Here is a 13,194-nt window from a genome sequence, read left to right as displayed (position 1 = left end):
CACTGCTCCAAAACCGCCATAAAAAAGCCTGACTACAGTTTGCAACTCTACATGGGGACAAAGATCATACTTTTTGGAGAAATGTCCTCTGGTCTGATAAAACAAAAATAGAACTGTTTGGCCATAATGACCATCGTTATGTTCGGAGGAAAAAGGGGGAGGCTTGCAAGCCGAAGAACACCATCCCAACCGTGAATTACGGGGCTGGCAGCATCATGTTGTGGGGGTGCTTTGCTGCAGGAGGGACTGGTGCACTTCACAAAATAGATGGCTTCATGAGGAAAGAAAATTAGGTGTATATATTGAAGCAAAATCTCAAGACATCAGTCAGGAAGTTAAAGCTTGGTCGCAAATGGGTCTTCCAAATGGACAATGACCCCAAGCATACTTCCAAAGTTGTGGCAAAATGGCTTAAGGACAACAAAGTCAAGGTATTCGAGTGCCCTGACCTCAATCCCATAGCAAATGTGTAGGCAGAACTGAAAAAGCGTGTGCGAGCAAGGAGGCCTACAAACCTGACTCAGTTACACCAGCTCTGTCAGGAGGAATGGGCCAAAATTCACCCAATTTATTGTGGGAAGCTTGTAGAAGGCTACCCGAAACATTTGACCCAAGTTAAACAATTTAAAGGCAATGCTACAAAATACTAATTGAGTGTATGTAAACTTCTGACCCACTGGGAATGTGATGAAAGAAATTAAAGCTGAAATAAATCATTCTCTACTATTATTCTGACATTTCACATTCTTAACCTGTTATGGCTAGGGGGCAGTATTTTCACAGCCGGATAAAAAACGTACCCGATTTAATCTGATTATTACTCCTGCCCAGAAACTAGAATATGCATATAATTATTAGCTTTGGATAGAAAACACTCCAACGTTTCTAAAACTGTTTGAATGGTGTCTGTGAGTATAACAGAACTCATTTGGCAGGCCAAAACCTGAGAAGATTCCATGCAGGAAGTGCCCTGTCTGACAATTTCTTGCCCTTCTTGATTATCTCTATCCATTACAGAGGATCTCTGCTGTTACGTGACACTTCCTTTGGCTCCCATGGGCTCTCAGAAGGCGGCAAAAAGCTGAATCGTGGCTTTGCAGGCTCTGGCTGAAAAAAAGTAGCGCGTTTGGATAGTGGCTGGTTACAGTACTGTGAGACTCAGGCTCGTGCCCGCGTCGACCCCATGCTTTGTTTTCTTTCGTCTGTTTACCTAAACGCAGATTCCCGGTCGGAATATTATCGCTTTTTTATGAGAAAAATGGCATAAAAATTGATTTTAAACAGCGGTTGACATGCTTCGAAGTACGGTAATGGAATATTTAGAAATCTTTTGTCATGAAATGCGCCATGCTCGTGACCCTTATTTACCATTCGGATAGTGTCTTGAACGCACGAACAAAACGCCGCTGTTTGGATATAACTATGGATTATTTTGAACCAAACCAACATTTGTTATTGAAGTAGCAGTACTGGGAGTGCATTCTGACGAAGACAGCAAAGGTAATAACATTTTTCTTATAGTAAATCTGACTTTGATGAGTGCTACATTTGCTGGGTGTCTAAATAGCTAGCCGTGATGGCTGGGCTATCTACTCAGAATATTGCAAAATGTGCTTTCACCGAAAAGCTATTTTAAAATCGGACACCTCGATTGCACAAAGGAGTTCTGTATCTATAATTCTTAAAATAATTGTTATGTTTTTTGTGAACGTTTATCGTGAGTAATTTAGTAAATTCACCGGAGGTTTGCGGGGGTATGCTAGTTCTGAACGTCACATGCTAATATAAAAAGCTGGTTTTTGATATAAATATGAACTTGATTGAACAAAACATGCATGTATTGTATAACATAATGTCCTAGGTGTGTCATCTGATGAAGATCATCAAAGGTTAGTGCTGCATTTAGCTGTGGTTTTGTTTTTTGTGACATTATATGCTAGCTTGAAAAATGGGTGTCTGATTATTTCTGGCTGGGTACTCTGCTGACATAATCTAATGTTTTGCTTTCGCTGTAAAGCCTTTTTGAAATCGGACAGTGTGGTTAGATAAAGGAGAGTCTTGTCTTTAAAATGCTGTGAAATAGTCATATGTTTGAAAAATTGAAGTTTTTGTATTTTAAAGGAATTTGTAATTCGCGCCACGCCTATCATTGGATATTGGAGCAGGTGTTCCGCTAGCGGAACGTCTAGATGTAAGAGGTTAAAATAAAGTGGTGATCCTAACTGACCTAAAACAGGGAATTTTTACTAGGATTAAAAGTCAGGAATTGTGAAAAACTGAGTTTAAATGTAGTTGGCTAAGGTATATGTAAACTTCCGACTTCAACTGTATTTTAATCTCACTTTCTATCTACGAACTAAAAATACTTTCCTGCAACCCACCTCACCCAATGTGGTACAGATCTGCCGTCTTTATTCCTTATAACTGGAACCTCCATCAGGAGCTAGCCAGCTAACTAACTACTAGCTATTAGTCTTTGTTAGCCACAGCTAGTGGTCTTCACCTTTAGCTCAGACACCAGCCAGCTTTAGCTCAGACAATACCTGCCAGTCTGCACAGCGCGATATAAACCTTGAGCATATCGGACTGCTTCTCTCTACAACATCACCGGATTCCTGCCGCTCTGGATCATTACACCGGATCATCGCAGCTAGCTAGCTGCAACCGAGTGGCTACTGTTAGCTAACGCCTCTGTCCTGAAGAAAGCACTAGTTAGCCTTGACCTAGCCTCAAGCTAGCCCATATACCAGCTAATTCTTGGGCTACAATAGCTCTTTTGCCAATTGGCCTGGACCCTTTATTGTCAACACGGAGCCCCGCCGATCCATCACGACTGGTCTGCTGACGTAATTGACCGATGTGGTCTCAACCCTGCTTTTCCTTTCCGATGTCGCCGAAGACTCAACTGTTAGCCCCGGCCCGCTAGCTTTCTGAACGTCATGTCTCCCGCTCGCCTAGCGTAGTAGTGACTACCGAACAACTCCCTGACTCACCTATTGCTGCTCATTGGACCGTATGATCACTCGGCTACACAGCTGATGCCTCCTGGACTGTTTCAATAACACAGTACCTCGTTTTGTTAATCTGTCGGCCCCAGCCTCGAACTCAGGTCCTGTATGTACCTAACTGACCCGCTCTGCCCATTCATCGCCATTTACCCATTGTTGTCTTAGCTCTCCCGATCAACACCTGTGATTGCTTTATGCCTCTCTCTAATATCAATATGCCTTGTCTACTGCTGTCTCGGCTAGTTCTTATTGTTTTATTTCACTGTAGAGCCCTTAGTCCCGCACAACATGCCTTAGATAGCTCTTTTGTCCCACCCCCCACACATGCGGAGACCTCACCTGGTGCCTCCAGAGATGAAACCTCTCTCATCGTCACTCAACGCCTAGGTTTACCTGCACTGTACTCACATCCTACCATACCCTTGTCTGTGCATTATGCCCTGAATCTATTCTACCACACCCAGAAATCTGCTCCTTTTACGCTCTGTTCCCAAAGCACAAGACGACCAGTTCTAATAGCCTTTAGCCATACCCTAATCCTCCTCTGTTGCTCTGGTGATGTAGAGGGTAACCCAGGCTCTGTAGCCCCCAGTACCACACCTATTCCCACAGGCGCTCTCATTTGTTGACTTCTGTAACCATAAAAGCCTTGGTTTCATGCATGTTAACATCATAAGCCTCCCTCCCTAAGTTTGTTTTACTTACTGCTTTAGTACACTCCGCCAACCCTGATGTCCTAGCTGTGTCTGAATCCTGAATTAGGAAGGCCACAACAAATTCTGAAATTTCCATCCCCAACTACAACATTCTCCGCCAAGATAGAACTTCCAAAGGGGGCGGAGTTGCAATCTACTGCAGAGGTAGCCTGCAGAGCTCTGTCATGCTATCCAGGTCTGTGCCCAAACAGTTCAAGCTTCTACTTTTAAAAATCCACCTTTCCAGAAATAAGTCTCTCACTGTTGCCGCTTGCTATAGACCCCCCTCAACCCCCAGCTGTGCCCTGGACACCAAATGTGAATTGATTGCCCCCCATTTATCTTCAGAGTTTGTACTGTTAGGTGACCTAAACTGGGACGCGCTTAACACCCCGGCCGTCCTACAATCTAAGCTAGATGCCCTCAATCTCACACAAATGATCAAGGAACCTACCAGGTACAACCCTAAATCCGTAAACACGGGTACCCTCATAGATATCATCCTGACCAACCTGCCCTCTAAATACACCCCTGCTGTCTTCAACCAGGATCTCAGCGATCACTGCCTCATTGCCTGCGTCCGTAATGGGTCCCTCATCACTGTCAAACGCTCCCTAAAACACTTCAGCGAGCAAGCCTTTCTAATCGACCTGGCCCGGGTATCCTGGAAGGATATTGACCTCATCCCGTCAGTAGAGGATGCCTGGTTATTCTTCAAAAGTGCTTTCCTCGCCATCTTAAATAAGCATGCCCCATTCCAAAAAAAATGAACTAAGAACAGATATAGCCCTTGGTTCACTCCAGACTTGACTGCCCTTGACCAGCACAAAAACATCCTGTGGCGTACTGCATTAGCATCGAATTGCCCCCACAATATGCAACTTTTCAGGGCAGTTAGGAACCAATATTACACAGTCAGTTAGGAAAGCAAAGTCTAGCTTTTTCAAACAGAAATGTGCATCCTGTAGCACAAATTCCCAAAAATGTTGGGACACTAAAGTCCATGGAGAATAAGAGCACCTCCTCCCAGCTGCCCACTGCACTGAGGCTAGGAAACACCACCGATAAATCTATGATAATTGAGAATTTCAATAAGCATTTTTCTACGGCTGGCCATGCTTTTCACCTGGCCACCCCTATCCCGGCCAACAGCTCTGCACCCCCGCAGCAACTTGCCCAAGCCCCCCCCCCGCTTCTCCTTCACCCATATCCAGATAGCTGATGTTCTGAAAGAGCTGAAAAATCTGGACCCCTACAAATCAGCTGGGCGCTCTCTTTCTAAAATTATCCGCCGCAATTGTTGCAACCCCTATTACTAGCCTGTTCAATCTCTCTTTCATATCGTCTGAGATCCCTAAAGATTGGAAAGCTGCCGCGGTCATCCCCCTCTTCAAAGGGGGAGACACTCTAGACCCAAACTGTTACAGACCTATATCTATCCTGCCCTGCCTCTCTAAAGTCTTCGAAAGCCAAGTTAACAAACCGATCACCGACCATTTCGAATCCCACCGTACCTTCTCCACTATGCAATCTGGTTTCCGAGCTGGTCATGGGTGCACCTCAGCCACGCTCAAGGTCCTAAACGATATCATAACCGCCATCAATAAAAGACAATACTGTGCAGCAGTCTTCATCAACCTGGCCAAGGCTTTCGACTCTGTCAATCACTGCATTCTTAACGGCAGACTCAACAGCCTTGGTTTCTCAAATGACTGCCTCGCCTGGTTCACCAACTACTTCTCAGATAGAGTTCAGTGTGTCAAATCGGAGGGCCTGTTGTCCGGACCTCTGGCAGTCTCTATGCCACAGGGTTCAATTCTTGGACCGACTCTTTTCTCTGTATATATCAATGATGTCGCTCTTGCTGCTGGTGATTCTCTGATCCACCTCTATGCAGACGACACCATTCTGTATACATCTGGCCCTTCTTTGGACACTGTGTTAAAAAACCTCCAGATGAGCTTCACTGCCATACAACATTCCTTCCGTGGCCTCCAACTGCTCTTAAATGCTAGTAAAACTAAATGTATGCTCTTCAACCGATCGCTACCCGCCCGCCCGACTAGCATCACTAATCTGGACTAGAGGTCAACCGATTATATTAATTTGGGCCGATTTCAAGTTTTCATAACAATCGGTAATCATTATGGCCGATTACATTGCATTCCACGAGAAAACTGCGTGGCAGGCTGACCACCTGTTACGCGAGTGCAGCAAGGAGCCAAGGTAAGTTGCTAGCTAGCATTAAACTTATCTTGTCCTGCGTTGCATATAATCAATGCGGTGCCTGTTAATTTATCATCGAATCACAGCCTACTTCGCCAAACAGGTGATGATTTAACAAAAGCACAATCGTTGCACGAATGTACATAACCATAAACATCAATGCCTTTCTTAAAATCAGTACACAGAAGTATCTTTTTTTTAAACCTGCCTATTTAGTTAAAAGAAATTCATGTTTGCAGGCAATATTAACTAGGGAAATTGTGTCACTTCTCTTGCGTTCATTGCACGCAGAGTCAGGGTATATGCAACAGTTTGGGCCGCCTGGCTCGTTGTAAACTAATTTGCCAGAATTTTACATAATTATGACATAACATTGAAGGTTGTGCAATATAACAGCAATATTTAGACTTAGGGTTACCACTCGTTCGATAAAATACGGAACGGTTCCGTATTTCACTGAAAGGATATACGTTTTGTTTTTGAAATGATCGTTTCCGGATTTGAACATATTAATGACCAAAGGCTCGTATTTCTGTGTTTATTATATTATAATTAAGTCTATGATTTGATATTTGATAGAGCAGTCTGACTGAGCGGTGGTAGGCAGCAGGACGCTCGTAAGCATTCATTCAAACTTTCCTGCGTTTGCCAACAGCCCCTAGCAATGCTTGAAGCACAACGCTGTTTATGACTTCAAGCCTATCAACTCCTGAGATTAAGCTGGCAATACTAAAGTGCCTATTAGAACATCCAATAGTCAAAGGTATATGAAATACAAATGGTATAGAGAGAAATAGTCGACGAGTCATAATTCCTATAATAACTACAACCTAAAATTTCTTAACTGGGAATATTGAAGAACTGGGAATATTGAACCACCAGCTTTCATATGTTCTGCGCAAGGAACTTAAAACTTTAACTTTTTTACATGGCACACATTGCACTTTTACTTTCTTCTCCAACACTGTGTTTTTTTTGCATTATTTCAACCAAATTGAGCATGTTTCATTATCAGAGTAAATTGATTTTATTTATTTATGTATTATATTAAGTTAAAATAAAAGTGTTCATTCAGTATTGTTGTAATTGTCATTATTACAAATATATACAGTGGGGAGAACAAGTATTTGATACACTGCCGATTTTGCAGGTTTTCCTACTTACAAAGCATCTAGAGGTCTGTAATTTTTATCATAGGTACACTTCAACTGTGAGAGACGGAATCTAAAACAAAAATCCAGAAAATCACATTGTATGATTTTTAAGTAATTAATTTGCATTTTATTGCATGACATAAGTATTTGATCACCTACCAACCAGTAAGAATTCCGGCTCTCACAGACCTGTTAGTTTTTCTTTAAGAAGCCCTCCTGTTCTCCACTCATTACCTGTATTAACTGCACCTGTTTGAACTCGTTACCTGTATAAAAGACACCGGAATTCTTACTGGTTCTTACTGGTTTAGATTCCGTCTCTCACAGTTGAAGTGAGAGACGGACACCACTGTCTTCCAAGTTGAGAACAAAGAAAGTATCGCGATGTAAAGGTTAGTCGAAAATGTGCCTATTACGGCTATAAGCAGCCTGTAATCAACGGCTATCCAAGCATGATGAGAACTGTTTGATTTAAGTGTGTGGTCCACTGTAAATAGAGTTGTTTGTGTGAACGAAAACAAAGATAAAGGTTGAGGAAAATTAATTTTTAGACTGTTGTGACATGAAAGAGAAAACCGAGGTTGAGAACGTTTGATAAGGAGGAGGTAAGAAGTCTAGAAAGTTGTTCAGATGGGTAATTTGGAGACTAACTCTGCATCCCAAATGGCACCCTATTCCCAGGCCTATAGTGCACGACTTTTGGCCAGGGACATAGACTTGGAGTTGCCCAGCTAAAGGGTTAATGGGAGAGTGCTGTCTGGCAGCTCTATTGTATTCCCTCCAATACCTCCCATTCCACTTGTCCGAGCTCACATACACACATAAAGATGCAGACACACACACACACACACACACACACACACACACACACACACACACACACACACAAATATGCACACACCCTAGTCCTTCTCACTGCTGCCCGCTGTCTCTCATCTGTTCCCTTTTTCCAAAAACACCCATGGACATATGGACCTCTCAAACCCTACCCTACACACAGGCGCATACACACACTTCCAATATCCTAGCCTCGGCCAATGTGGCTATTGGATTTTAACCATCACTGGACCAGCTTCTCTGTGACTCATTAGTCTGCATTTTCCATTTATTTCATTCACTCCTTCTGCCTCCACCCCTCCATCTTTGCCTCACTCACTGGCTTTTGTGAGAAACGAGGGCAGACATCTGCCGTCCGTGCCACCCTCTCCATCTCTCCGGACCACCGAGGTGGCAAGCGCCCAGCCATGGAGTGTGTGTGTGTGCGCACAGGGGGAATGCTATTGTGCCCCTTAAACTAATCCCAAGCTCAATGTAATGAATTATAGTCTAACTGGCAGGTGGTACAAGGCTACCCTACAGTATGGCCTAGTTCCACAGTGTACTTCATACAATCTGAGCAATATACACTACCGTTCAAAAAATTTGGGGTCACTTAGAAATGTCCTTGTTTTTGAAAGAAAAACACATTTTTTGTCCATTAAAATAACATCAAAGTGATCAGAAATACAGTGTAGACAATGTTAATGTTGTAAATGACTACACTGTGTAAAAGCACTATTTTCATATTGAGATGCGTTGCACTGAAAACTGTCTCTTTATAAACGTCAGGTTTGTTTGTGATGAAGACATGCAATAGATTAGTCATTCATTCATTGCTATGATCATTGATCCCCTGAAGAAGCTATCCCTTTACATTTCTTTCTGTTCCCCCAAAGGTTTGAATATACTGGTAAAGTAACCAGGTTGTTCGCTTGCTAGCCAATGAGGTAAATTTAGTTTTGTGGTGGAAAACCCTGGCTGTTACCCATAGACACATAGGCTAGAAATGTTTTAAGTTACAATACTGTTGTGAAGCTTGCATTCAATTTCCCCTCAGTGTTGCACACAACAAGCTTTCATTCCCCCTGTCACAAGGGGAGTAATGTTAATGGCTGATTTAAGATGTCATCATCCCTGTTACGATAAACCGTGTCACTTTTTATTTGAATTTCTGAACATGTCAGAATATAATTATTTGGTGAAATAAATAGTAATTCTGGACGAAATTACACTTCCCAAAAGGCACTCAATTCGTAGAATGACCCAGCTATGTGATTCTATGATTGCCAAATACTTTTGAGATGCTACCCAAACCACAACACGGTATGCTGATTGGAGGATGAACAATGCTATGCTAACGGTCACTATTCAAGAACAGTAGACACAATGTAATGGCACTAACCTGTTGCATTTTCTCCAGGTCCAGACTTGGCCTCCCCAGCTCTCCCCCGTAGCTGTGCCTGTGTTTCCTATAGGGAGCCGCCGACTGGTCGAAGTGGGTCAAGATGAAAGGCTTGGCAGCAGGCTGCACCCCCTGGAACTGGAGCTTAATTGGAGGCGGTGGCTTGAGGCTGCGAGGTGGGCTAGAGCTAAAGAGCACCGGGCTGGTGGAAGCGGCCAGACAAGTCCCAGGCTCCAAGGATGCTGCAACCGGGCCGCAGCCACACAGGTCCCACACCTCCTCGTCGCTGGAGGCACTGCTGTGGTGGTCACCGTGGCGATGGTGCAGCGTCCACTTCCCGCCGTCTCCAACGCCGTGGCTGATTCGCTCCAGCTCTTCTTCAGACGAGTGACGGTCCAGAGTCGGGTCTAGAAGGAGGCGTAGGTGATGGAGGCGTGCCGGAGATAGGGGACCCTGATTGTGCTGCTGGCTGGTGGCCAGAGGGGTGAGGCCGCAGTTCCGCCGCCTCTCTGAGGGGGGTGACCAAGAGCACATGTCAAAGGTGAAGAGGCAGAGATAGCGACAAGCTTGTCTATTTCTATACTATGTAAACTGAAAGTTGCTTTATCTGCTAAATGACCATCTTGTACATAGAAGACTTGGGTTGGTTTGAGCAGGCAGGCCACATACCTCTGTCAATCTGTGCAAGCTCCTGGTTCTCCCCCTCGGAATCGTCGCTCTCCGCTCCCTCCCCACTGCCATGGTAGGAAATCTAGAAGGGAAAGGGTTAAAGGATAACTATTTAATTGAACATATGGCTTGTCCCTCAACCTCCTACATGTGATAGCATACAGTTAGCATCAGTACAAGACACTCTTTGGGGCTTTGCTAGGTTAGGTCGACAAGTAGCGTAATTATTAGACGAAATACCCAGGTTCATATCATTGTAACTATGAAGCAACTAGGAAGCAGTATCTTTACCAAATCACCATTCCACTTGTCTCACATCTCTACAGCTAGCGCAACAGCATCACTAAGCAACAGGGTGGCCCACTGACATAATTCTCAACTAACATAATTTTATCTGAAGACTCAACTAAACATTGTGTTAGAGAAATTGTGCAAAAGGTCAAGATTAGGGCAACTCTGTTTTGCATATAACGTGCACATCATGCTAACACCCAAACTTGGCCAAATGGCTTTATTTCCTGGAAAATTCCTCACTCTCAAATTGGAATTTGGAAGAGGGATAACATTTACAAAAAGCTTAAATCTAGGCCTGGTCAATCTAGCCTCTTCAGTTCAGTGTAAACTCTTGTCAGCTCTTGGCAATTTCCAAGTCCCAGATTGCCCCTTTAAGAGCAGTTCCTTTTTGAGGGGTCAACGACAACAACAGTAGACACCCAGCAGAGTGCAGCACTAAGAGTTAAGTAACACGCCACACACACAGTAATTACCACACTGAGGCAGAGCAGCTGCCATCTGCGCTCACACACACATGCACACACACAATGCCTCCCTTTCCTACTGAAGCACTTCAAACAGAGAGAAGGAGAAAGAGAGTGCACGAGAAAGGAACCAGGGCCTCAAGTCCTACTCCAGCAGGCAGAATCCACTTCTACTATATACAACTGGGGTGCATTCAGAGTTCACTATGACATTGTAGGACACAATTTTGAATGTTGAACAATGCTGAATGTTTGCGACTGGTTCACTGTACACTACATAGTACTCTTACTTCCCTATCAGTATCAAAATACAGACTATACTGTATCTAGCTATTTAATATCTTTAGCCTAATCCTGATCAAATATCTTTACAAATGTTCACACCATCAATCAAACTATTTCCACTACTACCTTAGCGAAGTACAAATGGTGCAATTACGGTTATAATAATTAATATAGCCTTTTATTATAATTTGAAGCAGTATACAGTATATAGCAGCATAGTTCTCGATCAATTCTTTACATCGACAGCCACAGTAGAGAGCACTGCCATTGCCCTTTCTATCTCCATGACATCCCCCACTAGCACCACATTGGCTTGTGTGGGAGACTGATAGTATTTTTCTCTTCCCATTTAGGATCGGGGGTAGGGTAATCTGATCCTAGATCAATTTTAAGGGCAACTTCTACCTCAAGCAAAGGGTTAAGGGCTCAAGTCCAGGTTAAAGGTAAAGGGTGTGTCAGTCTTGGAGCAAGTCAGACACTATTGTCAGAGGCAAGAGGATGAGCCAACATAACAGTGACGTTGCATGTTGACTTAACTATTTGGCCTCGCTCTGCCCCCAGGGCAATTCAGGGAAGCTGGTATTAATCGCTTATAAGGACAGCAGGTGAAAGAGAGGGCACACAACCACACAAACACAATAGTCCACAAACACACATGCACACACGCATTTACATTGCATTTAAAAGGTATACAAGCACCCCGCATACTGTCAAGCAACAACGTGCTTCAGTGTGTGTATGACTGGGGTAGGCTACTTATCTCTTTTCAGTCCAACTTAGTCTCCCTATCTTTGTTACATACTTCCTCCCCACACTGGATAAACGGGGCATTTGTTTCATCTGAGCAACTCAAACCACAACAGGGTTCAAATAACTGGACCATGAACATGTTTAATTTGAAATGGGGTTTTCATGACTAAGGTGTGACTGTATGGATTTGAATAGATGTTTTTCTCTCAAACCATGAGCCATGATACCTGTGTTGAGCATGTAGTATCAGAAGGTACTCTTGTAAAGGACATCAATGTTATGTGCAGTGCACAGTGAACTGCTGATGCTTGTCTGAGTATGACAGAGTTTCTTGTTAATTACTTTTATGGTGTGGGTTCGTGCAACAGTTGAGGGAACAGTTTGTAACAGTTGAGGGAACGTTGGCAGTATCCGAATACCCATACTTGCATCTTAAATAGTGGGCCGAAAAAAAATGGTTTAATAGTATGCAACATTTCTAAAAATGTTGTATACTTAAATTGCCTGGATGGCATACTAATTTCGGCTTAGACAACACGTGAAATGGGGATTGGGCTACTGAAATCAACAAATAGTGGGAAACAACGCAATCGTGCATTACGCATTCTCCGTATGCGACAATATTATGTTTAATAGTATGTGAATTTTCAATAATCGAGTATGGTTTAAATGCCAGGATGTTATACTTATTTCGTCTCTTCATCTAGTAGAATTCGATGCACACTTTTCCATAACGCATTGGAAAAGGTGGGTTGCGAGTGATAGGCCTTAATTCTCTTTAAGTAGCCAAACTATAAAACTAGGCTACTTAATTGGGAAGATGCCGAATAGCGAAGCTTCTGCGGTGCCGTTCAAATGTAGGGTAAGTAGTTTTTGTTCTCCTTAGAATGATCAAGAGTATTGCATTGTAAGCTACATCTTTAAAACAGAAGTCTTTAGAAAAATGTTTTTACCCTAATTGGATTTCTGTTTTCTCATTGAACATTTTTTATTGTTCTAGTCAGAGCTTTTTTGTATTTATTTATTTTTTTACCCCCTTTTCGTGGTATCCAATTGGTAGTTACAGTCTTGTCGAGGTCGAGAGCCGTGCGTCCTCCGAAACACAACCCAGCCAAGTCGCACTGCTTCTTGACACAATGCCTGCTTAACCCGGAAGCCAGCCGCACCAATGTGTTGGAGGAAACACTGTACACCTGGAGACCGTGTCAGCGTGCATTGCGCCCGTCCCACCACAGGAGTCGCTAGAGCGTGGTGGGACATCCCTGCCGGCCAAACCCTCCCCTAACCCAGACGACGCTGGGCCAATTGTGCGCCGCCCCATGGGTCTCACGGTCAGGGCCTGCTGCGACAGAGCCCATTGTCAGAACTTTTAAACTAAATACTAAACCATCTTTTGATTTCCAAATGTGTCGGCACCAGAGACTCAGG

The 13,194-nt window shown here is 43.5% G+C and overlaps 1 protein-coding gene across 4 annotated transcripts in view; it reads right to left on the bottom strand.

The window, feature by feature from the left end:
- si:dkey-16j16.4 (uncharacterized) overlaps nt 1-13,194 on the bottom strand; it is a 99,180-nt gene that overhangs the window by 70,236 nt on the left and 15,750 nt on the right. For all 4 annotated transcript variants that reach the window (XM_082955605.1, XM_082955606.1, XM_014210007.3 and 1 more), the window contains exons 2-3: nt 9,974-10,055; nt 9,305-9,813 (exon numbers count right to left, since the gene is read on the bottom strand). In XM_082955605.1, the coding sequence (XP_082811731.1) occupies nt 9,305-9,813; nt 9,974-10,055 (591 nt within the window). The remainder of the gene's footprint in view (nt 1-9,304; nt 9,814-9,973; nt 10,056-13,194) is intronic.

This window comes from Salmo salar, chromosome 09, assembly GCF_965601325.2.
Source record: "Salmo salar chromosome 09, fSalSal1, whole genome shotgun sequence".
Lineage (NCBI taxonomy): Eukaryota > Metazoa > Chordata > Actinopteri > Salmoniformes > Salmonidae > Salmo > Salmo salar.
This window is presented reverse-complemented; position numbering and strand designations above follow the sequence as displayed.